General features: G+C 45.1%; 1 protein-coding gene across 5 annotated transcripts in view; it reads left to right on the plus strand.

The window, feature by feature from the left end:
* Nucleotides 1-27988, plus strand: part of unkl (unk like zinc finger) — a 46322-nt gene that overhangs the window by 5514 nt on the left and 12820 nt on the right. For 2 of the 5 annotated variants that reach the window (XM_060943127.1, XM_060943125.1), the window contains 14 exons: nucleotides 4783-4992; nucleotides 14085-14261; nucleotides 17889-18022; nucleotides 18137-18272; nucleotides 18375-18492; nucleotides 19552-19636; nucleotides 19716-19882; nucleotides 20329-20517; nucleotides 20876-20938; nucleotides 21081-21258; nucleotides 21901-21993; nucleotides 22072-22305; nucleotides 23762-23949; nucleotides 24273-24530. In XM_060943127.1, coding sequence (XP_060799110.1) covers nucleotides 4783-4992; nucleotides 14085-14261; nucleotides 17889-18022; nucleotides 18137-18272; nucleotides 18375-18492; nucleotides 19552-19636; nucleotides 19716-19882; nucleotides 20329-20517; nucleotides 20876-20938; nucleotides 21081-21258; nucleotides 21901-21993; nucleotides 22072-22305; nucleotides 23762-23949; nucleotides 24273-24530 — 2230 coding nt within the window. Of the gene's footprint in view, nucleotides 1-4782; nucleotides 4993-14084; nucleotides 14262-17888; nucleotides 18023-18136; nucleotides 18273-18374; nucleotides 18493-19551; nucleotides 19637-19715; nucleotides 19883-20328; nucleotides 20518-20875; nucleotides 20939-21080; nucleotides 21259-21900; nucleotides 21994-22071; nucleotides 22306-23761; nucleotides 23950-24272; nucleotides 24531-24910; nucleotides 27790-27988 lie in introns of those variants that run through there. The other 3 variants (XM_060943128.1, XM_060943126.1, XM_060943129.1) reach the window with 3 other exon arrangements.

Consider the following 27988-nt stretch of genomic DNA (forward strand, 5'->3'; position numbering starts at 1 on the left):
CGAGTCGAGCTCTCTCTCTCTCGTATCCCCGAGTCGCGCTCTCTCTCTCTCGTATCCCCGAGTCGCGCTCTCTCTCTCTCGTATCCCCGAGTCGCGCTCTCTCTCTCTCGTATCCCCGAGTCGAGTCGCGCTCTCTCTCTCTCGTATCCCCGAGTCGAGTCGCGCTCTCTCTCTCGTATCCCCGAGTCGAGTCGCGCTCTCTCTCTCGTATCCCCGAGTCGAGTCGCGCTCTCTCTCGTATCCCCGAGTCGAGTCGCGCTCTCTCTCTCGTATCCCCGAGTCGAGTCGCGCTCTCTCTCTCTCGTATCCCCGAGTCGAGTCGCGCTCTCTCTCGTAGAGTCGAGTCGCTCTCTCTCTCGTAGAGTCGAGTCGCTCTCTCTCTCGTAGAGTCGAGTCGCTCTCTCTCTCGTAGAGTCGAGTCGCTCTCTCTCTCGTAGAGTCGAGTCGCTCTCTCTCTCGTATCCCCGAGTCGAGTCGCTCTCTCTCTCGTATCCCCGAGTCGAGTCGCGCTCTCTCTCGTATCCCCGAGTCGAGCTCTCTCTCTCGTATCCCCGAGTCGCGCTCTCTCTCTCTCGTATCCCCGAGTCGCGCTCTCTCTCTCTCGTATCCCCGAGTCGCGCTCTCTCTCTCTCGTATCCCCGAGTCGAGTCGCGCTCGCTCTCTCTCGTATCCCCGAGTCGAGTCGCGCTCTCTCTCTCTCGTATCCCCGAGTCGAGTCGCGCTCTCTCTCTCTCGTATCCCCGAGTCGAGTCGCGCTCTCTCTCTCTCGTATCCCCGAGTCGAGTCGCGCTCTCTCTCTCTCGTATCCCCGAGTCGAGTCGCGCTCTCTCTCTCTCGTATCCCCGAGTCGAGTCGCGCTCTCTCTCTCTCGTATCCCCGAGTCGAGTCGCGCTCTCTCTCTCTCGTATCCCCGAGTCGAGTCGCGCTCTCTCTCTCTCGTATCCCCGAGTCGAGTCGCGCTCTCTCTCTCTCGTATCCCCGAGTCGAGTCGCGCTCTCGTATCCCCGAGTCGAGTCGCGCTCTCGTATCCCCGAGTCGAGTCGCGCTCTCTCTCTCTCGTATCCCCGAGTCGAGTCGCGCTCTCTCTCTCTCTCGTATCCCCGAGTCGAGTCGCGCTCTCTCTCTCTCGTATCCCCGAGTCGAGTCGCGCTCTCTCTCTCTCGTATCCCCGAGTCGAGTCGCGCTCTCTCTCTCTCGTATCCCCGAGTCGAGTCGCTCGCTCTCTCTCTCGTATCCCCGAGTCGAGTCGCTCGCTCTCTCTCTCGTATCCCCGAGTCGAGTCGCTCGCTCTCTCTCTCGTATCCCCGAGTCGAGTCGCTCGCTCTCTCTCTCGTATCCCCGAGTCGAGTCGCTCTCTCTCTCTCTCGTATCCCCGAGTCGAGTCGCTCGCTCTCTCTCTCGTATCCCCGAGTCGAGTCGCTCGCTCTCTCTCTCGTATCCCCGAGTCGAGTCGCTCGCTCTCTCTCTCGTATCCCCGAGTCGAGTCGCTCGCTCTCTCTCTCGTATCCCCGAGTCGCTCGCTCTCTCTCTCGTATCCCCGAGTCGCTCGCTCTCTCTCTCGTATCCCCGAGTCGAGTCGCTCTCTCTCTCTCGTATCCCCGAGTCGAGTCGCTCTCTCTCTCTCGTATCCCCGAGTCGAGTCGCTCTCTCTCTCTCGTATCCCCGAGTCGAGTCGCTCTCTCTCTCTCGTATCCCCGAGTCGAGTCGCTCTCTCTCTCTCGTATCCCCGAGTCGAGTCGCTCTCTCTCTCGTATCCCCGAGTCGAGTCGCTCTCTCTCTCGTATCCCCGAGTCGAGTCGCGCTCTCTCTCGTATCCCCGAGTCGAGCTCTCTCTCTCGTATCCCCGAGTCGCGCTCTCTCTCTCTCGTATCCCCGAGTCGCGCTCTCTCTCTCTCGTATCCCCGAGTCGCGCTCTCTCTCTCTCGTATCCCCGAGTCGAGCTCTCTCTCTCGTATCCCCGAGTCGAGCTCTCTCTCTCGTATCCCCGAGTCGAGCTCTCTCTCTCTCGTATCCCCGAGTCGCGCTCTCTCTCTCTCGTATCCCCGAGTCGAGTCGCGCTCTCTCTCTCTCGTATCCCCGAGTCGAGTCGCGCTCGCTCTCTCTCGTATCCCCGAGTCGAGTCGCGCTCTCGTATCCCCGAGTCGAGTCGCTCTCTCGTATCCCCGAGTCGAGTCGCGCTCTCGTATCCCCGAGTCGAGTCGCGCTCTCGTATCCCCGAGTCGAGTCGCGCTCTCGTATCCCCGAGTCGAGTCGCGCTCTCGTATCCCCGAGTCGAGTCGCGCTCTCGTATCCCCGAGTCGAGTCGCGCTCTCGTATCCCCGAGTCGAGTCGCGCTCTCGTATCCCCGAGTCGAGTCGCGCTCTCGTATCCCCGAGTCGAGTCGCGCTCTCGTATCCCCGAGTCGAGTCGCGCTCTCGTATCCCCGAGTCGAGTCGCGCTCTCGTATCCCCGAGTCGAGTCGCGCTCTCGTATCCCCGAGTCGAGTCGCGCTCTCGTATCCCCGAGTCGAGTCGCGCTCTCGTATCCCCGAGTCGAGTCGCGCTCTCGTATCCCCGAGTCGAGTCGCGCTCTCGTATCCCCGAGTCGAGTCGCGCTCTCGTATCCCCGAGTCGAGTCGCGCTCTCGTATCCCCGAGTCGAGTCGCGCTCTCGTATCCCCGAGTCGAGTCGCGCTCTCGTATCCCCGAGTCGAGTCGCGCTCTCGTATCCCCGAGTCGAGTCGCGCTCTCGTATCCCCGAGTCGAGTCGCGCTCTCGTATCCCCGAGTCGAGTCGCGCTCTCTCTCTCTCGTATCCCCGAGTCGAGTCGCGCTCTCTCTCTCTCGTATCCCCGAGTCGAGTCGCTCGCTCTCTCTCTCGTATCCCCGAGTCGAGCTCTCTCTCTCTCGTATCCCCGAGTCGAGCTCTCTCTCTCTCGTATCCCCGAGTCGCGCTCTCTCTCTCTCGTATCCCCGAGTCGCGCTCTCTCTCTCTCGTATCCCCGAGTCGCGCTCTCTCTCTCTCGTATCCCCGAGTCGAGTCGCGCTCTCTCTCTCTCGTATCCCCGAGTCGAGTCGCGCTCTCTCTCTCGTATCCCCGAGTCGAGTCGCGCTCTCTCTCTCGTATCCCCGAGTCGAGCTCTCTCTCGTATCCCCGAGTCGAGTCGCGCTCTCTCTCTCGTATCCCCGAGTCGAGTCGCGCTCTCTCTCTCTCGTATCCCCGAGTCGAGTCGCGCTCTCTCTCGTAGAGTCGAGTCGCTCTCTCTCTCGTAGAGTCGAGTCGCTCTCTCTCTCGTAGAGTCGAGTCGCTCTCTCTCTCGTAGAGTCGAGTCGCTCTCTCTCTCGTAGAGTCGAGTCGCTCTCTCTCTCGTATCCCCGAGTCGAGTCGCTCTCTCTCTCGTATCCCCGAGTCGAGTCGCGCTCTCTCTCGTATCCCCGAGTCGAGCTCTCTCTCTCGTATCCCCGAGTCGCGCTCTCTCTCTCTCGTATCCCCGAGTCGCGCTCTCTCTCTCTCGTATCCCCGAGTCGCGCTCTCTCTCTCTCGTATCCCCGAGTCGAGTCGCGCTCGCTCTCTCTCGTATCCCCGAGTCGAGTCGCGCTCTCTCTCTCTCGTATCCCCGAGTCGAGTCGCGCTCTCTCTCTCTCGTATCCCCGAGTCGAGTCGCGCTCTCTCTCTCTCGTATCCCCGAGTCGAGTCGCGCTCTCTCTCTCTCGTATCCCCGAGTCGAGTCGCGCTCTCTCTCTCTCGTATCCCCGAGTCGAGTCGCGCTCTCTCTCTCTCGTATCCCCGAGTCGAGTCGCGCTCTCTCTCTCTCGTATCCCCGAGTCGAGTCGCGCTCTCTCTCTCTCGTATCCCCGAGTCGAGTCGCGCTCTCTCTCTCTCGTATCCCCGAGTCGAGTCGCGCTCTCGTATCCCCGAGTCGAGTCGCGCTCTCGTATCCCCGAGTCGAGTCGCGCTCTCTCTCTCTCGTATCCCCGAGTCGAGTCGCGCTCTCTCTCTCTCTCGTATCCCCGAGTCGAGTCGCGCTCTCTCTCTCTCGTATCCCCGAGTCGAGTCGCGCTCTCTCTCTCTCGTATCCCCGAGTCGAGTCGCGCTCTCTCTCTCTCGTATCCCCGAGTCGAGTCGCTCGCTCTCTCTCTCGTATCCCCGAGTCGAGTCGCTCGCTCTCTCTCTCGTATCCCCGAGTCGAGTCGCTCGCTCTCTCTCTCGTATCCCCGAGTCGAGTCGCTCGCTCTCTCTCTCGTATCCCCGAGTCGAGTCGCTCTCTCTCTCTCTCGTATCCCCGAGTCGAGTCGCTCGCTCTCTCTCTCGTATCCCCGAGTCGAGTCGCTCGCTCTCTCTCTCGTATCCCCGAGTCGAGTCGCTCGCTCTCTCTCTCGTATCCCCGAGTCGAGTCGCTCGCTCTCTCTCTCGTATCCCCGAGTCGCTTGCTCTCTCTCTCGTATCCCCGAGTCGCTCGCTCTCTCTCTCGTATCCCCGAGTCGAGTCGCTCTCTCTCTCTCGTATCCCCGAGTCGAGTCGCTCTCTCTCTCTCGTATCCCCGAGTCGAGTCGCTCTCTCTCTCTCGTATCCCCGAGTCGAGTCGCTCTCTCTCTCTCGTATCCCCGAGTCGAGTCGCTCTCTCTCTCTCGTATCCCCGAGTTGCGTCGCTCTCTCTCTCGTATCCCCGAGTCGAGTCGCTCGCTCTCTCATCCCTGAGTTCTCCCTCTCTCACTCACATCCCTGAGTTCTCCCTCTCTCTCTCACTCACATCCCTGAGTTCTCGCTCTCTCTCTCTCTCCCTCATATATCCCCGACCCTGACAGATATTTGAAGGAGTTCAGGACCGAGCAGTGCCCCCTGTTTTTGCAGCACAAATGCACACAGCATAGACCCTTTACCTGTTTTCACTGGCATTTTCTAAACCAGCGAAGACGGAGACCGATCAGGAGGAGAGACGGAACTTTTAATTACAGCCCCGACGTCTACTGCACCAAGTACGACGAAACAACAGGCATCTGTCCAGATGGAGACGAGTAAGTGGCATTTACACCATCCCTCCTTACAGACACAGACGGTGGTTACTGACCTGTATGCGTGTCTACATTAACCCATATTGACCGACTCTTATTGAGAAACTGGTTATGCTACACCTGCATGCACTTTAAAGCTGCTGTTGTTGTTGTGCACGTGCTCGCTGCAGCTCAGTATGCATGCATGAACACGGAGTTGCTGCTTTGCCCATTGTTCAGGTTTAGTGGCGCGCGCACGCGCCTCTCTGTCAAGCTAAGCCGGAAGTGAGTTGATAAAGAAGCGCGCTTTTATTGAGCAGCTTCTCTATCGCACGAGGCGACGTCGTCACGTGCTGCTGTCCTGGCCGCGACTTAAACTTTACGAGCGCGAGCCCAAACACACAAATGAAACCAGGAAATGAAGTTGCTGTTATAGGTGTGTGAGAGAGAGATGGCGGAGATCTCCGCTCAGCGAGGGGGGGGCCCACGCAAGTACAGGACACACCCCCCCGGCTTCTGGCTCCTGATTGGCTTCTTCCTGCACGTAGTCTTTTCTCATTGGTCCACATTGGAATGTTTACTATTTGGCAAGGAATATGTGCAAGGAAGTCAGTGATTATTATTGCTGTTTTTTTGGTGTCATTTGCTTTGAAGCCAATAATAGATACATTGGATTAAACAGTTTTGATTAGATTATGATTGATCAGTTTTGAGAAGTCGACTGCTTCTGTGCATTTGTAAAATATTAAGGTTGACATTGGATTAACACGATTAGATTAGATTAGATTAGATTAGATTAGATAAAACTTGATTGATCCCTTTGGGAGGGTTCCCTCAGGGAAATTAAGATTCCAGCAGCATCATTACAGATAAAGAGAGAAAAGAAATAGAGAAAACTTTTAGATAATTTATTTTAATTTAAGTATTTACATATACAAATATAGGGCGGCACGGTGGTGTAGTGGTTAGCGCTGTCGCCTCACAGCAAGAAGGTCCTGGGTTCGAGCCCCGGGGCCGGCAAGGGCCTTTCTGTGTGGAGTTTGCATGTTCTCCCCGTGTCCGCGTGGGTTTCCTCCGGGTGCTCCGGTTTCCCCCACAGTCCAAAGACATGCAGGTTAGGTTAACTGGTGACTCTAAATTGAGCGTAGGTGTGAATGTGAGTGTGAATGGTTGTCTGTGTCTATGTGTCAGCCCTGTGATGACCTGGCGACTTGTCCAGGGTGTACCCCGCCTTTCGCCCGTAGTCAGCTGGGATGGGCTCCAGCTTGCCTGCGACCCTGTAGAAGGATAAAGCGGCTAGAGATAATGAGATGAGATATACAAATATAAAAGAATAAGATATGGGGAAGGGGGGGGAGAAGTGGGGGTTAGGGTAAGTGTGTGTGTGTGGGGGGGAGGCAGCATTGTTTAATGTTCTGCCAATGCAGAATTATTGATAAATCAGTTGAAGGCCTCAGCTGATTGTTAGGTGGTATGAGTGAGTGAATGCATTGATTATGAATGTGACATGTATATTTATGATCATGTTAATGGTTAAAAAACTACTACACTCTATACTCCATATGGCCAAAAGTATGTGAACACGTGACCATCACACTCGTACATGATTCGTTCCCAAACCGTTATCACAAAGTTTGAAGCACACAATCGTATAGAATGAATGTGTACACTGTAGCATTACACTTTCCTGTCATTGGAACTAAGAGGCTCAAACTTGTTCCGTCATGACAGTACCCCTGTACACTGGGCGACATGGTGTGTTAAGATTGAAGTAGAAGAACTCAAGTGTCCAACACAGAGCCCTGACTAAATTCAACCCCACTGAACACCTTTGGGATGAACTGGAATGCTGACTGCACTCCAGACCTCCTCACCCAACATCAGTGCCTGATCTCACTAATGCTCTTGTAGCTGAATGAACACACATCCCTTCAGCCGCACCCTAAAATCTAGTGGAAAGCATTCCCATAAGAGTGGAGCTTATTTCCCTGTTATAATAAATCTGAAAAGTGATGTTCAACAAGTCTTATTGGTGTCAGGTGTCCACATACTTTTGATCCACAGTGTGTTTTCTCGGTTGATTTTAAATTATGTCTTTTGGCCTTCACTTATGATTGGAACAGTGTAGGTCTTCCTGTTCACTGGAATATGATAGGAAGATTATGAGTGCCACGCAGCTTCACTGTAATCGTGCTCACACATTCATTCATCCAGGAGAAGGCATTCTGTCATTGCATCACTGTTACCATAGTAACTGTTGCTACCTAAATGAGATGCAGTTTCTATATTTGAGATGATTGGAATTGTAGCTTTTTCAGAATCGTACTGTGAAGTAATGTCTCACTTTTTTTTTCTGTTTTTTGTTATAAAACTTATTTTGTATAAACCTCTTCAGGCTTATCTGGTTTCAGTACATCTCCATGCAGACAGCACAGGTACAGAGATGAAGAAGGACTTATGCATTGGATAGGAAAGAAGAATTAACTGATATTCTAGTTTCTTGTCACATTATTCCAAAGGGTCACAAATATTCCACTGAAAATGTGGAATATCTGTTGTGTATGAGCTCATTATCATTTGGGTTCTTATATATATAATCAATGTAGTTTTTTTTGTTGTTGTTGTTACATCACTCCTGTAGAATCAGGTATTTCCCACTGCAGCCTTGTAGCTTTATCTTGAATTACACTGATGTGTGTAAACCACAGAACTAATTTAGTCTGATGCTCATTTTTCCTATTTTCCATTACGAGTGGCTCATAATGTGATTGCTTTCTATTTGCGACATTTGCTGTGAGTCTGTCCCAAATGTTATATTGGTCATAAAGTGCACCAGACAGGTTCAAAGATAGTATTTTGTTAAAACTTTGTAGAGGCTGAACAGAAAGCTACTTGCAATTTGGCATAATTGCGGTTCCGGGAGATTAAATAAAATTATTCCTCTGTGTAGACAAGTTGAATTAATAGTTTTCTCTAGGAGCAGTATGAAGTCCAGCGCCTCTCTCTGACAATTTAATGTAACTACAACATGTTAGACTCAAATGTATCTTTTGGGCTGTAAATATATTAAATAAAAACTATGGAATGTCATTTGAGGCCAGTATTAAATACATAAGTGTGACCATATTAATAGCACTGTTGTAGTCAAGACCACCTAAACTAAGACCAAAACTTTGAGGGGTTGAGATCAAGTCAAGACCAAGGCAGGCCGAGACAGAGTCAAGACCAGGACCAGACCAGTGTGTGTGAAGGGTGTGGGGGAGGGGTTTTAGCCATTAATGGGAAGAAAATTTTCTAATTAGCACTGAGTCACATTATTGGTCGTGTTTGAAGCAGGAAAGTTTACATCCAATCACAGTATTGATGTTAACAAATAAATTAGACAGTGCACAGACAATTTAGTGAAATCCCCACTGTTGTGGTCTTGAACAGTCTTGAAATAAAATTCCATCTGAGACCAGACAGAGTAACAATACGGTCGATTTCAAGACGAGACGGAGACCTTCGAAAAGTGGTCTTGAAACCAGTCTCAAGTACCACAACACTAATTAATAATATTGTCCCTTTAAAGTCCATGAAAGTGCCCCCCCGCACTGACATCACAGACACTTGATAAAGTTATGAACAACACTTACTTAAAGTGAGCCCTAAGTGTAACAGATGAATGTCTGGTAAATTTATCTTCCAAACCCTGGGCACGTTTTATTTAATGCAAAGCTTAACAAACAAACAAAAACATTGACATTATTTTATTAATTTGGACAACTCATAATAATGAATTTAAAAAATGATAAAATAGTCTATATCTTGTGCACATATTACAGTTTCATGTCCTAGATTTAGTGTCTTGTGGACAGATTAAGTTGTGTGCATGAGTAACTGGTGGAGAACAATCTAAAGAAAAAAAAGCAAAATAATAGGATGTGATGGATAAAGTGGTATGTTACAAGCTGTTGACGTGCATTAAAGCCACATTGTTAAATTAAACAGGTTTCCAGTCATTAAGGCGATGAATATAATTCATATATATATATATATATATATATATATATATATATATATATATATATATATATATAGAGAGAGAGAGAGAGAGAGAGGCAACATGCTAAACTTCATTCTCATCTCATTACCTCTAGCTGCTTTATCCTGTTCTACAGGGTCGCAAGCTGGAGCCTATCCCAGCTGACTACGGGCGAGAGGCAGGGTACACCCTGGCAGGCCCGGCGCCAGGAACAGTTTACTAAGGGGGCAATTAGAAATCGCAAGGGGGCAAATATTTTTCATATAGTGTGTAGTAGTGATGGCGGTCTGACAATGTGTTTCAAACAATTAACTGCGCCAACCACAAAACCACGGCCCCGAAGGTTGCTTTAGTACGGGAAAATCATGTGACATATTACCAGGGCAGTTGTGCTTTATCAACTCCCGTGCCCACCTGTTAACCCTCCCCTCCAATTTTCTCACAGACACGCGTTACAACCGGAAAGATGCCAAACATAAAACAACACACACAAACCTACAGGCAAGTCCTTTAAATTTAAAATACATACAGATAGCTCCGCGGCATGAAAACAAAATGTCAATGCAAGTCTAAAGTACTTGGCTCGGTGGCCAAAATCATAATTTAAAAAAAATCAACAGACCCCACGGCTCCCCACGACTCGCACCGAGTCAACGCTAGCCACTTAATCCGCGATCCCAGTTTAGGCGTGTAGGGGACAAAACACTCTGAAGTGATGAATTTTCACCCCTGCTGCATGGGGGGTGACGTCAACGACACATATTCTTACGCTATTTGCACACAAAGTGGACCATATATGAACACATACACCAACATAAACGGAGATAAACTTAGCCTACAAAGAAAGAAAATGGATTCACAATATTGTGATTGAATTCGTTTAATTCGGAAGGGGAAAGACTACTCCCGTAAACTGACTGCATATTACAGGATATTGCAGAGACAGTGCACTTGTAAGTGTACATGTAAAACCCCCGCCCGCACGACCCCTCCCCTTGTCCTTATCACAGGTCTGTGTGTGCGCGGCTGTGTCAGCATTTCACACATACACCCACAATAACTAGTCCCCAGTAGTTAGGATTGATACATATGTCTAAAACAGGGTTAATATTAAATTCAGGCTATTTGAAATAATCCTACCTTAATACAGTTGAATTCTACGATTGCAACGTAAGAATCATAACAACCAATCAGATTTGTTCTACCGTGCCAGTTTTAGTAGTGATTTATGTGAAATGTATTTTTGTGCAATGCGCAACCACTTAATATTTCGTATTTGAAAATGCAAATTATTAATACGTCTATAATACATTATATTTTCATAAGAAAACAATTAAGTGATCTGAGTCTCCGTTGAGGGGGCGGGGCTGTAGCCACGAGGGGGCGACGCCCCCTTTCGCCCCCCCATGGCGCCGGGCCTGCACCCTGGACAAGTCGCCAGGTCATCACAGGGCTGACACATAGACACAGACAACCAATCACACCTACGGTCAGTTTAGAGTCACCAGTTAACCTAACCTGCATGTCTTTGGACTGTGGGGGAAACCGGAGCACCCGGGGGAAACCCACGTGGACACGGGGAGAACATGCAAACTCCGCACAGAAAGGCCCTCGTCGGCCACGGGGCTCGAACCCGGACCTTCTTGCTGTGAGGCGACAGCGCTAACCAGTACACCACTGTGCCGCCCCATGCTAAACTTATTATTTTATAAATGTTTGAAGTGTTGTCATTTATATTTCATCACATTAGTCTTTACATTTTTAAATCTGGTCTTCCTTTTCTGTTGTATTATATCTAACAGCAAAAAAAAAAACTACTTCAGCCAGCATTTTCTAGCCCTGATTTTGACTCTAAAGGCAGTAGTCCAAATACTGTTGAAAAACTGCCTGATACTTCACTGAAGAAAAATCTGGGAGCCTCTAAGGCATTAATTACATGCAAATCATTTGCATATTATGAATGCTGAGCACAGAAAATCATCTTCAACGGGTGTGTAACTGAACTCTGAATATGAGTAAATTTCATAATGTTTAGACTTAAATTGCCAACTATGTTGTATGCCTCAGAGCATTACTTGAGGAAGACTGTGGTTATTTTATTTTATTTATCAGATTACTTTGTACATTGGACGATATTTTTAGGGTCCAGTCCAGAGTTTTGCACCCAACCTATTTCTAGTTATAAAATATTAAAACTGCATTCAAGTCATGTTTTGACATTTTGGAATTTCACTGTCTTTGGTAGAAATATGGCATGGAAATGCTACAGCATTTGGTAAAGTGGGTTGTGCTGTGCAGTTCTCTATGGTGCTCATTATATTACATTACAGACGTTCTTATCCAGAGCAGCGTACCACATACCCAGAGCAGTCTGGGGAGCAGTTGGGGGTTAGGTGCCTTGCTCAAGGGCACTTCAGCCATTCCTGCTGGTCCAGGGAATTGAACCAATTACTTTTTGTTCTCAAAGCTGCTTCTCTAACCATTATTCACATGAGTGGGACGTGGTCCAAATATTACAACTGTTATGAAAATAAAACAACTCATTTGTTTTCAACATTGTGACCATCATAGAAGTACCACATGAAAGAGCAAAACATTTTCAGCAAAACCTTGTTTTTAGCTGCTGTCAGTTGGTTAGCTCTTATTCTGACAGTCTGGTCAGGCAGCACTGCACTTACATTCTGACCTGCTGCTGTGTCGACTAATCAACTAATTAGCCACTCCTCACTCTTGGCAAAGAGATTGCAGAGCTCTTTACATACACATTTTCTCTGCAAAGCTGCATCTGCCAAATATTTAAGCAAGGAATAAATAATTGTTTAGAAAGAAAATCGGGACAAAAAGGGGGAAATATACACATCTGTAACATATGGCCATTTTAAGCAAGTTGTAAACTGCTTTTCTTGACTCCGTGCATGTTGACAATACCATCCATGGCATGTGTGATACATGGAGATCAGATTACCATATGGTGCTACATGAAAATAATTAACCTGGAGAAGTTTGATATTTTTGTATGTATCTCCTGGTATGTGTGTGTCATACATTTTTTTTAATATGTGTGCGCGTATATATATATATATATATATATATATATATATATATATATATATCCATTCACTGGATTGGCTACTCTACTACTATCACGCTCTGATTGGCTATTCTACTAGGATATCAGCTCCTATACCGCGAGTTGAGAAAAACAAAATGGCAGCGCGCATTTGTTATCAAGTATTTAAAAGAAATAGAAATAGCTAAATAAAAGAATATCCCCCCCCCCCCCCCCCAAAAAAAAAGCTCCTGTTCCACACTCCAGCCCAGTCAGTGGCAGTAATGCACCTGGTTTGCCAACCGCCAAAAAAAGAACAGAAAATGGTGACCTGTGTTACTGAACCAACCGAGGATGAAAACTCTACTTGAAAACAAAAACCCCAAAAAAGCAAAAAAAAGCAACAAAATATGGAATAAAAGTATTTTATGCTAAGAACTTGTATAATATTTTAGTTTTCAAGAATTATTATAGCATTTTCACAAATTGCTACTGTCATTTTGCCGTTTTGTTTACATTCTAAGTGGAAATGATTTTGTTGGACATTTTGTGTAAAGTTTTTATTTATCGAATTTGTAAGAAATAAAAATGCTCTGTTTCTCAAAATCAAGTGAATGTGGATAGAATAAAACAGTTATTCAATTCAATCTCGTTGTACATAGCTTCTAGCCAACTCTGTGCTATGCACCTCATCAGCTGTCAGCTCATGTACAACTCAATTTCGTGGAATAACTTGTATATAAATAATATATGAATAAATTAAAAAAAAGTTGCTGGCACTAAATTTAAAATGAATTATATGCATAAATATTTTTGCAGATATTTTTCAAAAACAATAATATTTCAGCATTTGATATGTTGTCTTTGTACTATTTTGAATGAAACATAGGGTTTTCATGATTCCGAATCATAGCATTCCATTTTTATTTACATTTTCCACAGCCTCCCAGCTTTTTTGGAAACGGGCTTGTAAATATTTGCAGGACCAGCAGTTTGAAAAGACGCAGCAGCTGGCTGCGTGTGTCTCAACTGAAACACTTGGTGGCCTGCACCTGCTGTAGTGATAGCTTTGATGCAATAGGGAGAACAACTCGTGCAACTACAGAGCCGTCCACAATTATTGGCACCCCTTTTAAAGATTATTAAAAAGGTTTCGGAAAAAATCCACCTTTTGATGAAGACGCTTCATCTCACAATGAAAAAAAAAGAGAAAAATCCTGGAAATTATAGCGAACACAATGATGAATAATGAAGTCATGGATTACAGCTTGAAAGTTCCTACACACTCTCGTTAACTAAAAAATTTACATGGGAATCATGCTTCAGTTACATTGTGTTTGCTATAATTTTCAGGGGTGCCAATAATAGTGACACATGCATTCATCTCATCTCATTATCTCTAGCCGCTTTATCCTTCTACAGGGTCGCAGGCAAGCTGGAGCCTATCCCAGCTGACTACGGGCGAAAGGCGGGGTACACCCTGGACAAGTCGCCAGGTCATCACAGGGCTGACACATAGACACAGACAACCACTCACACTCACATTCACACCTACGGTCAATTTAGAGCCACCAGTTAACCTAACCTGCATGTCTTTGGACTGTGGGGGAAACCGGAGCACCCGGAGGAAACCCACGCGGACACGGGGAGAACATGCAAACTCCACACAGAAAGGCCCTCGCCGGCCACGGGGCTCGAACCCAGGACCTTCTTGCTGTGAGGCGACAGCGCTAACCACTACACCACCGTGCCGCCCTGACACATGCATTTTTGTTGAAAATAATTATTTCTTGATGAGGTATTTGTTTTTTCTGAATCAACTTAATTTCAATTAAAGGTTGGATTTTTCCTCATTTTTTTCAGTGTGAGATGAAGCTACTTCACCAAAAGATTCCCCCCATCCCCCAACGCTTTTTACTCATCTTTACAAGGGGTGCCAATATTTTTGGAGGTCACTGTAGCTGGGAATGGGCAATGACTGGCAAAATTGGGAGAAAATGGGGTAAAAAGAATTATGGTTCTAATGATATCTCTTGTTTTCAGCTGCCCTTACTTGCACCGGACCACTGGTGATACAGAGCGCAAGTACCACTTGCGCTATTATAAGACTGGCACCTGCATCCATGAAACAGATGCCCGGGGGCATTGTGTGAAAAATGGCCTCCATTGCGCCTTTGCTCATGGGCCTCATGACCTACGGCCTCCAGTCTATGATATCAGGTTAGTGCAATTACTTCTCTGTCAGTCTGGAGGTATATTGATGAGCATTGCTGGTTGGTTGTAGGCATGTTTCATACTTTATACTCAATATGAGAACTGAAAACAAAACATGCTTTTCAGTTTGGGAAATGTGCATAGAAATATCTAGAATTATTATTAATAATAATAATAATAATAATATAAAATCCACCTCCAACAAATTATTATATTCTTTTGGTTTGTACATTGCTGTCCAAAACAATCTTGACAGTAAACAGCTTAGAGAAAACAGCAGGATTATGGGAAGAGTGCACAAGAGCACACCTGTGTCCCACTGGTGAGTCTCAGGAGCTGCCGCCTCCTTTGAATAATAGGGCACAGACAGATTGCAGTCACAGCATTATTGTTTTGAGGGACGCACCTGGCCACGACCCAGGTGGAAGCCCTGATACTGAACCTTCACCCTTCCAATCACACACTACCAGATTTGCCATGAGGCCAGCTTGTTTCAGTGACTTTTTAGAATTGCCCTCCATGGTGCATATTCCATTGTCAATAGTTATTATAAGTTTGTCCTCTTAATAAGTTGCAGCATCTGCACAATAAGGCCATAGAGTCAAGAGTCTAGTTACGAGTCATTGAAATGTAGTTGGTGCCCTGAACAGCCTAAACCCGAGAGTGAAAATTTTCTTGTAAACCAAATGATATGGAGAAAATAATTTTTTGAACTTTGGTGTCAAGGGAATCTGCCAGTAGCCTCTGGTTAAATTCCAGGTCAAATAAAAACAAACTGTGCCCAGCTGTTCTATGAGCTCACAGAAGTCCACACAGAAACAGATCGCCCCATGTGGCTTTGGCACAAGCACAAATGGGCTGTAGTGTACATGATCAGTTAGGATATCTTTTGGAATCACAACATGGGAGATTATGGGAAATATGGCCTTGGGCCATATTTTTAGGGATGACCTACTTCAGGATACAAGCTTGCATAGTTTGAACCATAATCCCAGTGCTTACCAGACTAATTGCCCAATGAGATTCATACCAGTCCTTTCAAAGGGGAAAAGCGCACAATGGCACATTTGGGGTGCCCAGAGGACTCATCAGCTAACATTTGCAACAAAGTGCACACCACTAACATACATCACTGAAAACACTCAGGCAGTAGAAATTGGTTATTACCTTCTAGGTGCTCGCCCATGGGGTTAAAATGGACCATGTGGAAAAGCATTTCACAGTGGCCTTTTGGAATTAACTTTTGCCATACAAACCACACATTGCTTTACTTGCCAGGATCCACCCAGTGCTAAGTCTGTTGCCAGCTGAACAAACCCCAGCCAGTCCAATCCTAAACTCAAGCTTGTTTTATGCTTTTTAGCCTATATGTTCAATTTCAAGTGGCACTAATGGACATGTGTGCACATAAACTTACGTACAACAAATTTCCCAACTTGGTCCCTAAAACAGTTCTCTGGGGATAGGCAGTAGCACCCTGGGGAAGCGGGGGGGGGGGGGGGGGCAAAAGCAAGTTAGTATGGGGTATGGCTGGAGTTTGTTCAGCCAACATACAATCCTAGGTGCCATAACAAGCTGGGTCACATTACATTGCATTACATTACAGGCATTTAGCAGGTGCTCTTATCCAGAGAGCAGCCTGGGGAGCAGTTGGGACTTGGGTGCCTTGCTCAAGGGCACTTGAGCCATTCCTGCTGGTCCAGAATAAAATCTGCAGCCTTTAGGTCCCAAAGCTGCTTCTCTAACCCAGGGTGGCTTTCCCCAGGGTCACATCTCCTAATAATGCTTAATGAGTGGTGTCCCACTTACAGTGCCATTAAGTAGATTGCTGCATGCTGCAACGGATTCTTTTGTTTGGGAAATGGGTTGGTGGAGTTCATGAGGTGGGCAGAACAGCCTGCAGATTCCCTTGGCCAGCTGGATGGCTTCAGTAAGAATGTTGAGTTTATAGCACTCCAAGGTACTGGCTGGGAGTCAGGTGATAAACTGTTCTAGCACCACCCATTCAGTGACCATCTCTGGCTGCTTTTGGGTCAGGACTCAACAGTGTCTGCAGGAGTCAAGGAACCTCAGGGTGAATAGGTGGTCCCCTACCTCAAATGTTGTTGATGTACTCCTTTCACTAAAGTGTGACTGCCAGATATTCCAGCTGGCTCTTTGGTGTGCAGCCAGCTGGGCCTTTCCAGTTAGAAGACCCTGGATGCGGAGCCCCCACTTATTTTTCAGTGAGCCAGATCCTGAAGTTGGGCCCTCAAACATAAACATAACCAAGTTCACCTCTGCATCATCCTGGGGTATCAAGAAGAAGGCTCTTTTATGATTGCCTGATCTCTCTCTTATTATAATTGTTGTAGGCCAAGGAGAGAATGATGTTGCTGCTCCTTCAGGTTGGAATTCTGCTCAAAGCCAGTGGTGCATCTCCAAGCAGCTTGTGTGTCTTGGCACCAATTTCAGCAGTACATAGTTTATCTAACATGGCAGACTCGGGGTACAAGTGCCTCTCAGTTCATGAAAGAGAAAAATGGAGAGAAAACTCATATATATTTAAGACAAAAGGGATTAGATGTGCTCCATGATGTACCCAAACATCTCCCTCTCAATCCAGAACTACACTAAACCATGTCCTCACCTGCTACAAAGGGACTTTGTAATATCGATAGCAGTGCTTTCTGGGCTAGCCTGCTAAGCATAATTTTGAAAACGATTATTTCAAGATTAACGCACACTTGAAGCAGAAGTTGTGCGAGAGAGGAAGGAAGTTTTGGGCACAGCATTGGCACAGTGGTGCAGCTGGATTAAGGAAACGATGGTAATGTATTTAATCTGGAGATTCCCTGAGACAGAAGAGCTATAGCCCCAGAAACTGTCCAATATACAGTGCACTATGGATCAGTGATCTGTATATTCTGTCTGTTCTATTTTTGTCACCTGCATTAGCTGGCAAGGGGAATAAAAGGCAGGCAAGTTTACAATGTACGTGAAAGTCTTGATGGAAACATGATAAATACAACTTTGTTTACATACAAAGTAACATGTATGTGATCGCAGGCTACTTCAGGATATGATGTCAATACCTAAAGCATTTTTATTGTTTTTGATGACTCCAAAATAACTTTGTGAACTCAGTCTGGGAGAGAAATGACAGACTTGTTCATTGGCAGAACCTGGAAGAAATTTGTGTTTGCTTTCAGTTGTTGGAATTGAAAATCCTGTTTCTGCTGAAGCAGGGGATTTCTGTAGCAGCCTCTATAATGCAGTATAAATGCTGTCCAGGCAGACTGTTTTGCTATGACATTTGCAACTTATTTTATATAAAGCTTTACTGTTGATTGAGCTATAATAGAGACTAGCCAATAAAGAAAGAGACAGTTAGCATTGTTAGAACTTATGTAAATAATGAATAAATTGTTGTAATTGTGCATGCAAATACAACAGAGAATGTGATTCACCATTTGAATAACAGAAAAATGAAGTTTTACATATGCTGTCTTGCAGTTGCCTAGCAACTAGTATGTGGAAATTGGGAGCCACTACTGCATCTTTGTTTGAGGATTTCACCTCCATAGCTCAAGAATTGTTGGCTCTGAATGCAAGTTTTGGAGCTGTTCTGATTTGTACAACTCTCTTTCACAGAGAGATACAAGCACAAGAAGCTTTGCAGAATGGCCAGTTAGGTTCTGGAGAGGGAATCCCGGATCTGCAGCCGGGAGTTCTGGCCAGCCAGGCCATGATTGAGAAGACTCTTATTGAAGATCCTCGATGGCAGGGTGAGGCTCATTAAACACTACAGAGATAAACTTGGTGTGTGAACTGACAGTCATGAAGACAAAGCAATGCACTTGGTCATATTCAGAGCTCTTCTGTTTATCTTATTTTTGCAGACACCAATTTTGTTTTGGCCAACTATAAAACAGAGCAATGCACCAAGCCCCCTCGTCTATGCAGACAAGGCTACGCCTGTCCTCATTACCATAATAGTCGAGATAGAAGACGGAATCCCCGCAAGTTCAAATACAGGTAGAGCGGATGTGCCACTGTGTATATAATAACATGCTCCAAAAGGAAAAGATTGGATTAAATGTGTGTGAATAGCTACATACCTTCTGTGGTTTCTGATAGGTCAACTCCGTGCCCAAGTGTAAAGCATGGTGATGAATGGGGAGAGCCATCAAAGTGTGAGAGTGGCGACAGCTGTCAGTATTGCCACTCCCGCACTGAGCAGCAGTTTCACCCCGAGGTCAGTGAATTAAAGCGCCTGTCAACTTACTTTCATAATTAACTTCTTACTTTTAACTCTAATAAACTTATCATTCATTGCAGAAGAAAGAACAACATAGTTTTTTTCTTTTAGTTAAAAGATTTAAAGTTTTTATTATTTATTTATTTACTTACATTTTTTTAACCCCCTCTGCAGTTTAAGTTCCTAGTAATAATGTCAGGTCTTCCAGCACCATGTGTTTATTGCAATCACAGAAACTAAAATGACTTCTTTCCTCTTTACTCAGTCTCTCACTGGCATTTTTAGTCGATATACAGTACTGTGAAAGTCTTAGGCATATGCACTGAAATGCTGTAGCACAAAGATGCCTTCAAAAATAATTAAATGAATGTTTCAACATTAAACTAGATAGAACTCGACGCCAACAGCATCGATGGGGATGCCTCCGCCCGGTAGACTACACGCCTTATTAAGTTGTGATTTGGGGATGGACATTTGACCTCACAGTAATCGTGACCTGGTGAAATTACTTGCATCAGCCTTGGAGACATTGTGTTCACAAGGTTTTCGGACAGACATTTGACCTCACAGTGACCTTGACCTTAGGCCTTTTGATCTCAAAATCTAATCAGTTTATCTTTGTCCCCAAATGCACAAATGGTGAAAGTTTGGTGAAATTCCTTTCATTCGCCTTGGAGATATTGTGTTCACAAGGTTTTCGGACAGACATTTGACCTCACAGTGACCTTGCCTTAGACCTTTTGATCTCAAAATCTAATCAGTTCATGTTTGTCCCAAAGCGCACAAGTGGTGAAAGTTTGGTGAAATTCCTTTCATTAGCCTTTGAGACATTGCATTCACAAGGTTTCGGGACGGACGCACGCACAGACGCACAGACAGATGGACAACCTGAAAACATAATGCCTCCTGCACCTTACCGTGGCGGAGGCATAAAAAAATACGATAAACAACAGTAAGCCATGTACTAAGATAGCAAAAATAAACATCTTGAACTTACCTTTGAACTTGCCTATTGTTGTTGGATGTCATTATAAAGGTCCACATCTGTTTCTGCAGATATACAAGTCCACAAAATGCAATGACATGAAGCAGACTGGGTACTGTCCGAGGGGGCCATTCTGTGCTTTTGCACATGTTGAAAGTAAGTTAAAAGACATATCTGTGCTTAGTTGGGAATTTGCAAGAGTGAAAACCTTCTGAAGAGCTTGTGTATTTCTTAGGAATTCCTTCTACTGAGGAGACCATGAGCACTCTGCTCACAGCAATGCAGTCAGGCTCTCAGGCTAAGCTGGGCTCCCAACAATATCCCGAGTGTCCCAGCAGTGACTGGAGCAGCACCACAAATTCCATCACCAGCAGCATGAGCAACAATGGGCAGATGGCAAGTGTATGTGTTTGTTTGCGCACACCTGCCACACAACTACTGGAGTGCTGAGGGAGAAAAAGGACACATTTAAACACTCAACAGTCAATGCACACTATTTAATAATGCAGTAGGCAGCTTACTGATTACACCAAATCACTCTCTTCTTGTTGTTTGAGTAATATTTTGTTCTGTTATGTTTCAGTTGGGTTTATTTGAAATTTTTTTTCACTTTATTGCAGTCTGTAGGAAGAGTTGCATACTTTCAGATTCAGCATTGAAAGCATTTTAATTTGAATTAGGCTTACGATGACAAATTATATCCATTTGACCAGATCAAGAGCACAAACCACTGATAATATTCCCTTAGAATTGGCAAGTGAAGTAAATGAACCAAAGGCTGCAGACTCCGGCTATTTGGCCGCCTGTGAAAGGCCTCAATTAAGCTCCTCTGTGCTTCTCTCCTTCAGGTGTCATGCTCTAATAGTCCAACTGTAACGTCAAGCTCAGGAAGCACCAGTTCATTGTCCCCAATTGGACCCATCGGCAGGCCCAAATCCTTTACTAATGGTAGCTTATGTTCAGAGTCCACCACGTCCAGTGTTTCGTCTCCAACATCTAACTATCCCAAAGCTCCGGGCTTTGAACGGGAGGACCAGGTATTCCACGACTCGCTTCTCTTTCCGCTCTCTGAAAGGGCCTTTCCTCCAGAACTGCAGACGTGGTCACACTGCCAGACATTCTGTTCTGTTTGGTTCCCCCCTTTAATTATTTCTTATTTATTCAGTTTTTGTTTTATTTGATGCCAAAAATGGAATTATTTGACACATTGTGAAAGTTTTGGGGTTCTACATTTGCATTTTGTTCCACTAATTGGACCCACTGATCATATAAATGCATTCTCACATATAATATGGTACTCTGGCTATTTATCTGATTTTAGCATCAATAAGGCATAGACTGTTGGCTTTAATAGCATACTCTAATGTGATTTGAATGTGATTTTTCTAATTTCAGGCAAAGAACCAGAAAGGACAGTGTGGAGAAAATAATCAGAAAATAATTGACCAAGATAAGCAGGTAAAGACCTGTACCTCGTACAGATAACTAACTGTAGCTGTTTTACTAGTAGTATGAATGATATCAGCCTAAGCTAGATACGTGCTGATGCTTGCAATTTCTTTCACAGTATGTTGTCTTGACAGCATGTTTCTGTCTACAGAGCCACAGCAGCATATTTTCGGTGGTGAACCCACTGGCATCCAGCATAACATCAAGCATCACGTCCAGCTTAGCCTCAAGCATTGGCTCAGACAGCTCCTCCCCCACTACATTATCAACTATGAATGCAAAAGCTACCCCTTTTTATCCAGGAAGCAATACGGTTGAGTCAGTAATAGGTATGTGGTAAACATATTTATGTGATGTGAACTTTCTCATGTCTCCTACCTCCAGGGATGAAAAAAGTATTTGATATTCAACCAGTGCCTGAGAGATGTACACTGTGAGATGAAGGTGGTGGAGAAGTGGTTTTGGGTGACATTTAGGGTCAGAGGTGGAAAAACTGGATTGACAAACTAAAAGTCCTGCTTAGGTTTTCCTTCTGCCTGTACTCTCAACACAGGTGATTTCACCAATGAGCTCATCAACCTGGCTTAGGGGAAGTGGTAATTAGGATCAGCTGGTTCATTGAATTGGCTGGAGCAAAAATGTGGCAGGGTTTTTACTTTCTGCACCCGGGTTTTTCCACCTCTGTTTAGGGTGCAGGTCTGTGTTTGTTAGTTAAAGTGCACAGTGGATTGGGTGGATAGAAATCTGCCTTTCTATTTTGTTACCAGACTGTACATGTGAGGTCATTTAAACTTCCTATCCAGTGGTTTCTTTCATAAAGCAACAAATCATTTATAGAAGCTACCTTTGTCAGGAGGAGAGCGAAGCATTAAAATTGATACTTGGAAAAGCTCTCATGCTTTACATGGTAGTCTGAATAGTACAACTGAATTAATTCCTTCTTTTTTTTTTTTTTTGGCATATTTTCTTAGGATCTGCACTTGACCTAAACTTCAATGACATAAGTGTTGCCTCCCTTGATAAAGACCTAGAGGACCAAGACAATAATGGCTTTGGAATAACAAGTAAGAAAATGCAGTAAATACTGGTTGTGTCAAACGTGATTTTTCTATCTTATTGAAACTGTCTTCTCTGCTGTGTAGGTCAAAGGTTATTAGGGGGCTCGGATCCTGTCAACATTCCTGGCTCTCTGGCACGGTGTTCATCTCTGCATTCCTCCTCCTCTCTGTCCGCCTCCCCTCTCAGCTCTCTGTCCCAGTCATTGTCCCAGTCATTGCTCAGTGGAATGGCTTCTCAGCAGAGTCAGACACAGGGCTTGCCAATCAAAACCGAGCACAGCCTCTTAGGGACACCTACGTCTACTCAAAACTCTTTAGGTAAAGAAAATGTAACTCATGCAAAGTGTGCAAAAACAATAGGTACAGTTGAGGTCAAAAGTTTACATACACCTCGACTAGAGATCTCAATTTCAGTCTTAGTTTTTCACAACTCCACACATTTTATACTTTATTATTGGCAAGTCAGTTAGGACATCCACTTTTAACATCAGAGATCATTTTTAAAGCAGTCAATTAGCGACAGGTTTATTTCTGCTTTAATTCACTGTAACAGAATTCCAGTGGGCAAAAGTTGTCTCTGAACAGTATGGAAGATTCCAGAACTTGATGTATTGACATTCAGAAGATTCTGATTGCCCATTTATCATAATGAGGAGTTAACTGAGTGCACATGTGGCTGTAATAAGAGGCTTCCTTTAGAGATAGTGTCTTTTAGCCTTTGATAATGTAGAAAAATCCAAACAACTCAGCCAAGACCTCAGAAAATAAATTGTGAACCTCCACAAGTCCGGCTCCTCCTTAGGAGCAGTTTTCAGACAACTGAAGATACGACGAGCATCTGTACAAACAATTGTATACAAATATAGAAATGTTTGAACCACACACACTGCATCATTAAGGAAAGAGGCACAAATTAACTTCCAGGAATGAACAGACTTTGACCCAAAAGGTTCAACTGAACCTCAAGACAACAACAAAGGAACTATTGAGGGGGATGGTGGCATCATGTAGCAAATATGTACAATCAGCATTGAGAGTTCTGTGCTTGTCATGGCCTGAAAGACTGTTACACAAGGATAATGGCTCTATTCCAAGACCAGTATTTAAAAAAAAAAAAAAGAGCCAGACTGAAGTTTGCAGGTAATGACCAGGCTTTTGGAAGAGTGTTCTTTGGTCAGATGAAACAAACATTTAACTGTTTAGGGTGAAGCTTTTAACCTGAATAACACCATCCCACGTTTTGAAGCATGAGGGTGGCAGCTTCTTGTTGTGCAGCTGTTTTGGTGCTGCTCTTCAGAAAATAAATGGTATAATTTAGGAAGGAGGATTAGCATGACAGTGATCCTAAGCATCAAAGGTTACAACAAAATGACTTAAAAACAATTAAGTGAAAGTATTGGAGTGGCCAACGCAAAGCTGTGACCTGAATCCCAAAGAATATTTGTGGACTGAACTGAAAAAGTGTGTCTAAGCAAGAAGGCCCACAAACCTGACTGAGTTGCACCAGTTCTGTCAAGAGGAATGGGCAAAAATTCTGGCAAAGTGTTGTGAGAAACTTGTGGAAGGTGACCCCAAGCATTTGACTGAAGTTCAAGCCGTTAAAAGGCAGTTCTACGAAATACTACCAAAAAGCATGTATATTTTCTTACCTACTGAAAATCTGATACAGCAAATAAAAACTATTAGATAGTAAGTCTCTAAGCTATCATTCATTTTTGAGCTAATGTTCTTGTGGGGGGTGGGTTTTTTAAATACCCCCGGCTTTGTGTGATAGGTTTGAATGGTGGAGCTGGAGGCATATGGGATTTTATGAGTGGCAGCCTTTCCCCAAGTCCATCTCCAGTGTTCAGCTCAAGTATGGTCAGCTCCAGCAGTGCAGATCTGGCTCGACTCCTCCGTGATCTGGACGAGGCCAAGAAGAAAATCAAGCAGTGGGAGGATGCCTGGCATCAGGTCAAACAGGTCAGAGACAAGGGATTGATATTTCAAGCAGAATTTACTAAACATCTGCTTGTTTATATGAACTTTAGATTCCTTTTTAAACACATCACCCAAGCCTGAATAAATAGATCACTGCAAAGTGCCCACACTCCACTGTACAAGTACGTAAATATGCCTCCTCAAACAAAGCTAAGTCAGGCAGTATGGATGCTGAAATATTTTTGTCAGCCTGCCCAGAGATACCGGGAGAAAACTGACAAAATTCGGACTACTTGAAGCCCAAAAAGTATGAACACGTCTGTGAGATTGTTATTAACTTTTATCCTTTATCGGTTTCGGCAAAGGCATGTGAAGCATGGCAGAAAGACGCAAAAGAGGCGAAAGAGCAGGCGAAGGTAGCCGAGGCAGAGCGGCAACTGGCCGAGCAGAAGCGCAAGGACTCCGAGCTCAAGCTAAAAGAGCTGCAAGGAGACTTTGACACGCTCTGTCGTTCACCTAGCACACCACTGCTGCGCAGCTATGGAGACCTGGACCAGCTCCCACTGCCAAAACTCCACTCTATCCAGAGCCAGCTGCGCTCAGACCTCGACCTTATCGACGGGGTAAGATGATCACTCTCCCAACATTCATGTCATGTTTATGCTAGGGATGTGAGAGAATAGCAATATTCTGGTTTACTGTGATAAAGGAAATGCATGTGGTGGTCTGGGAAAAACCTGTCAGATGTTGCTGTGGCTGAATTCTGGCACAAAGGTCAAAATGACATATCAGGTTTATTTTTCCTGTCTATACCGTACAGTGGGGTCCAGTAGTCAGAGTGCACTAGTGAAAATGTTTCTTATTGGCATTCTTTTTCAATTTAATGTAAAGGTTTTTATTACAAATGATATCAGCAATAAGTTGAGTGAAAAGTAGAGTCTTAGAAGTATTTACGTGATTTTCAGTTTCTTAGTATTTGATACGACCCTTTTTGCTTTAACAGTACGCGTGCGAGCTGACGCAGACCCCCCAAGTATAGGTAAAACCTGGTGATCCATGTTACATCAAATCCATCATCTGAACACATACTTCAATAGAAGGGATAAGACTCCTGGAAAATATGATCTTTTGTACAGAGGAGTTGTAACCAGGTCAGTTTTGCTTAAAGGTGCTGACCTGCAAAATGATCTGAATTTTTTTTTTTTTTATTGTGCATGGCATTTTCCTATGTCCCACAAGCACAATATCATGTGGACAAGATGTGATCATTTTGATATGCTGAGGGTCACTTTTCTCCATTTTGGGACCATTTTCCTCCCTCTTGAGGTAAACAGTATGATCCTACAGAAACAGCCGAACATGAGGAGCTTTAACTAATTAGCATAACTATGGAACGGTCTCACACCAAGATGGCGACGTGTGGAAAACATAATGACTGTGCATTGAACTCAGTAATGTTAATACAGTGGTGCTTGAAAGTTTGTGAACCCTTTCGAATTTTCTATATTTCTGCATAAATATGATCTAAAACATCATCAGATTTTCATACAAGTCCTAAAAGTAGATAAAGAGAACCCAATTAAACAAATGAGACAAAAATATTATACTTGGTCATTTATTTATTGAGGAAAATGATCCAATATTACATATCTGTGAGTGGCAAAAGTATGTGAACCTCTAGGATTAGCAGGTAATTTGAAGGTAAAATTAGGGTCAGGTGTTTTCAATCAATGGGATGACAGTCAGGTGTGAGTGGGCACCCTGTTTTATTTAAAGAACAGGGATCTATCAAAGTCTGATCTTCACAACACGTTTGTGGAAGTGTATCATGGCACGAACAAAGGAGATTTCTGAGGACCTCAGAAAAAGCGTTGTTGATGCTCATCCGGCTGGAAAAGGTTACAAAACCGTCTCTAAAGAGTTTGGACTCCACCAATCCACAGTCAGACAGATTGTGTACAAATGGAGGAAATTCAAGACCATTGTTACCCTCCCCAGGAGTGGTCGACCAACCAAGATCACTCCAAGAGCAAGGCATGTAATAGTCAGCGAGGTCACAAAGGACCCCAGGGTAACTTCTCAGTAACTGAAGGCCTCTGTCACATTGGCTAATGTTAATGTTCATGAGTCCACCATCAGGAGAACACTGAACAACAATGGTGTGCATGGCAGGGTTGCAAGGAGAAAGCCACTGTTCTCCAAAAAGAACATTGCTGCTCGTTTGCAGTTTGCTAAAGATCATGTGGACAAGTCAGAAGGCTATATAAAGCAGCCAACCACTACACCGTCAGCAAACTCAAGTGAGTGGGGGACTGACAGCATCCATACATCCCAGTTTACCAAAATACTCTGTCTGAGGACCTTCCAGATCTCCTTCTTTACCTCATAAACACTATTAACAAAAGGCTTGACTCAACAGATATGTTTTTAGCCTAGACTTAAATACTGAGACTGTGTCTGATTCCTGAACACTACTTGTAAGGCTGTTCCGTAACTGTGGGGCTTTGTAAGAAAAGGCTCTGCCCCCTAATGTAGCCTTCACTATATGTGGTAGATCACAGAATCCAGGGACACATGTCGGCCCGGGGGCATTTTGAGTTATTGACAGATTCAGAAAGTACAGTTTCTAAGCTTTCCAATGATGCCTTCCATGTGGAGATCTGACAATATTTGAAGAATGTGTGGCCTTTTGAAAAAGTGTATACTTCTTAAAACAGAAAAGGGAGAAAATCGCCCTCAAAGTTTTCCATCTCAGCTACTCTGGGTGTAGGGCGGGCACATAATGGTGCTCATCTGCATGACATTAAGGAAAGCCCTACCCCCTACGAGCTAGCACGATACTACTTTCATGTAAACAAAGATCACCACGTCAATTTTCCTTCCATGCAAAGTATGCCCAACACAATTATGAAGTGCAAAAATAAGTCCTAAAGTATACTTTAATGTTTTGTGGTTGAAAAATTACTCACACCGTAAGAAAGAAAGATAGCACGATGATGACACAACTAACACAACACTAGTTTCATGTAAAGCCTCGGTCACAACCGGCCGTATGTGCTCCTACAGCCGGTCTACATGCAAGAAACGCACGAGAGCGCGCGCATGAAACGAACGAGAGCGCGCGTGTGAAAAGCACGAGAGCGCGCGTGTGATGTGCTGATTTTCGAGCCGCAGACCGGCCGCAGAGGTTCTTTGTCATGTCAAACAAACTCTACGGGCGCTTACGTTTTTTTCAGGTTGCAAGACAAACTTACGGCCAACGCGCGTCTTTCTCCGTGAACAAAAAAAAAAAAACGCAGCGATTTGGGAAACGCCAAAAATCACACGGCCAAAAATTCGTACGTCCGGTTGTGACCTAGGCTTAACCAAACCACAACACTCTCCGTTACATGCAAAAATAACCACACAGCCTTAGATTAATAAACTTACCCCATCAGAAAGAGAAACGGCACCTTGCACACACCAATGCCTCCGATGGAATGTAGTCCTAGAACGGTCCGTGTATCATCCAATCATTCAAGTATTCCATTCAATCTGGAAAATGAGGTTGCATTTTTTTTTTGCTAGAAATGGTCATCTCCGATGTAAATACCGTGCGTCTGTTTGCTTCGCGGTGTTTGCTCCTCTGCGCTCTGTTTAGTAACTCATTCCATAGTGAAATCACACGCCTGTATGCAGTTAAGTAGCCATGCGCTCAACTCGGATCATAAAGCTGATTCGCGGAAAAAAAAAACAAATGACTTAAATCATGGGCGGCACGGTGGTGTAGTGGTTAGCGCTGTCGCCTCACAGCAAGAAGGTCCTGGGTTCGAACCCCGGGTCCGGCGAGGGCCTTTCTGTGTGGAGTTTGCATGTTCTCCCCGTGTCCGCGTGGGTTTCCTCCGGGTGCTCCGGTTTCCCCCACAGTCCAAAGACATGCAGGTTAGGTTAACTGGTGACTCTAAATTGACCGTAGGTGTGAATGTGAGTGTGAATGGTTGTCTGTGTCTATGTGTCAGCCCTGTGATGACCTGGCGACTTGTCCAGGGTGTACCCCGCCTTTCGCCCGTAGTCAGCTGGGATAGGCTCCAGCTTGCCTGCG

This window comes from Neoarius graeffei, chromosome 16, assembly GCF_027579695.1.
Source record: "Neoarius graeffei isolate fNeoGra1 chromosome 16, fNeoGra1.pri, whole genome shotgun sequence".
NCBI lineage: Eukaryota > Metazoa > Chordata > Actinopteri > Siluriformes > Ariidae > Neoarius > Neoarius graeffei.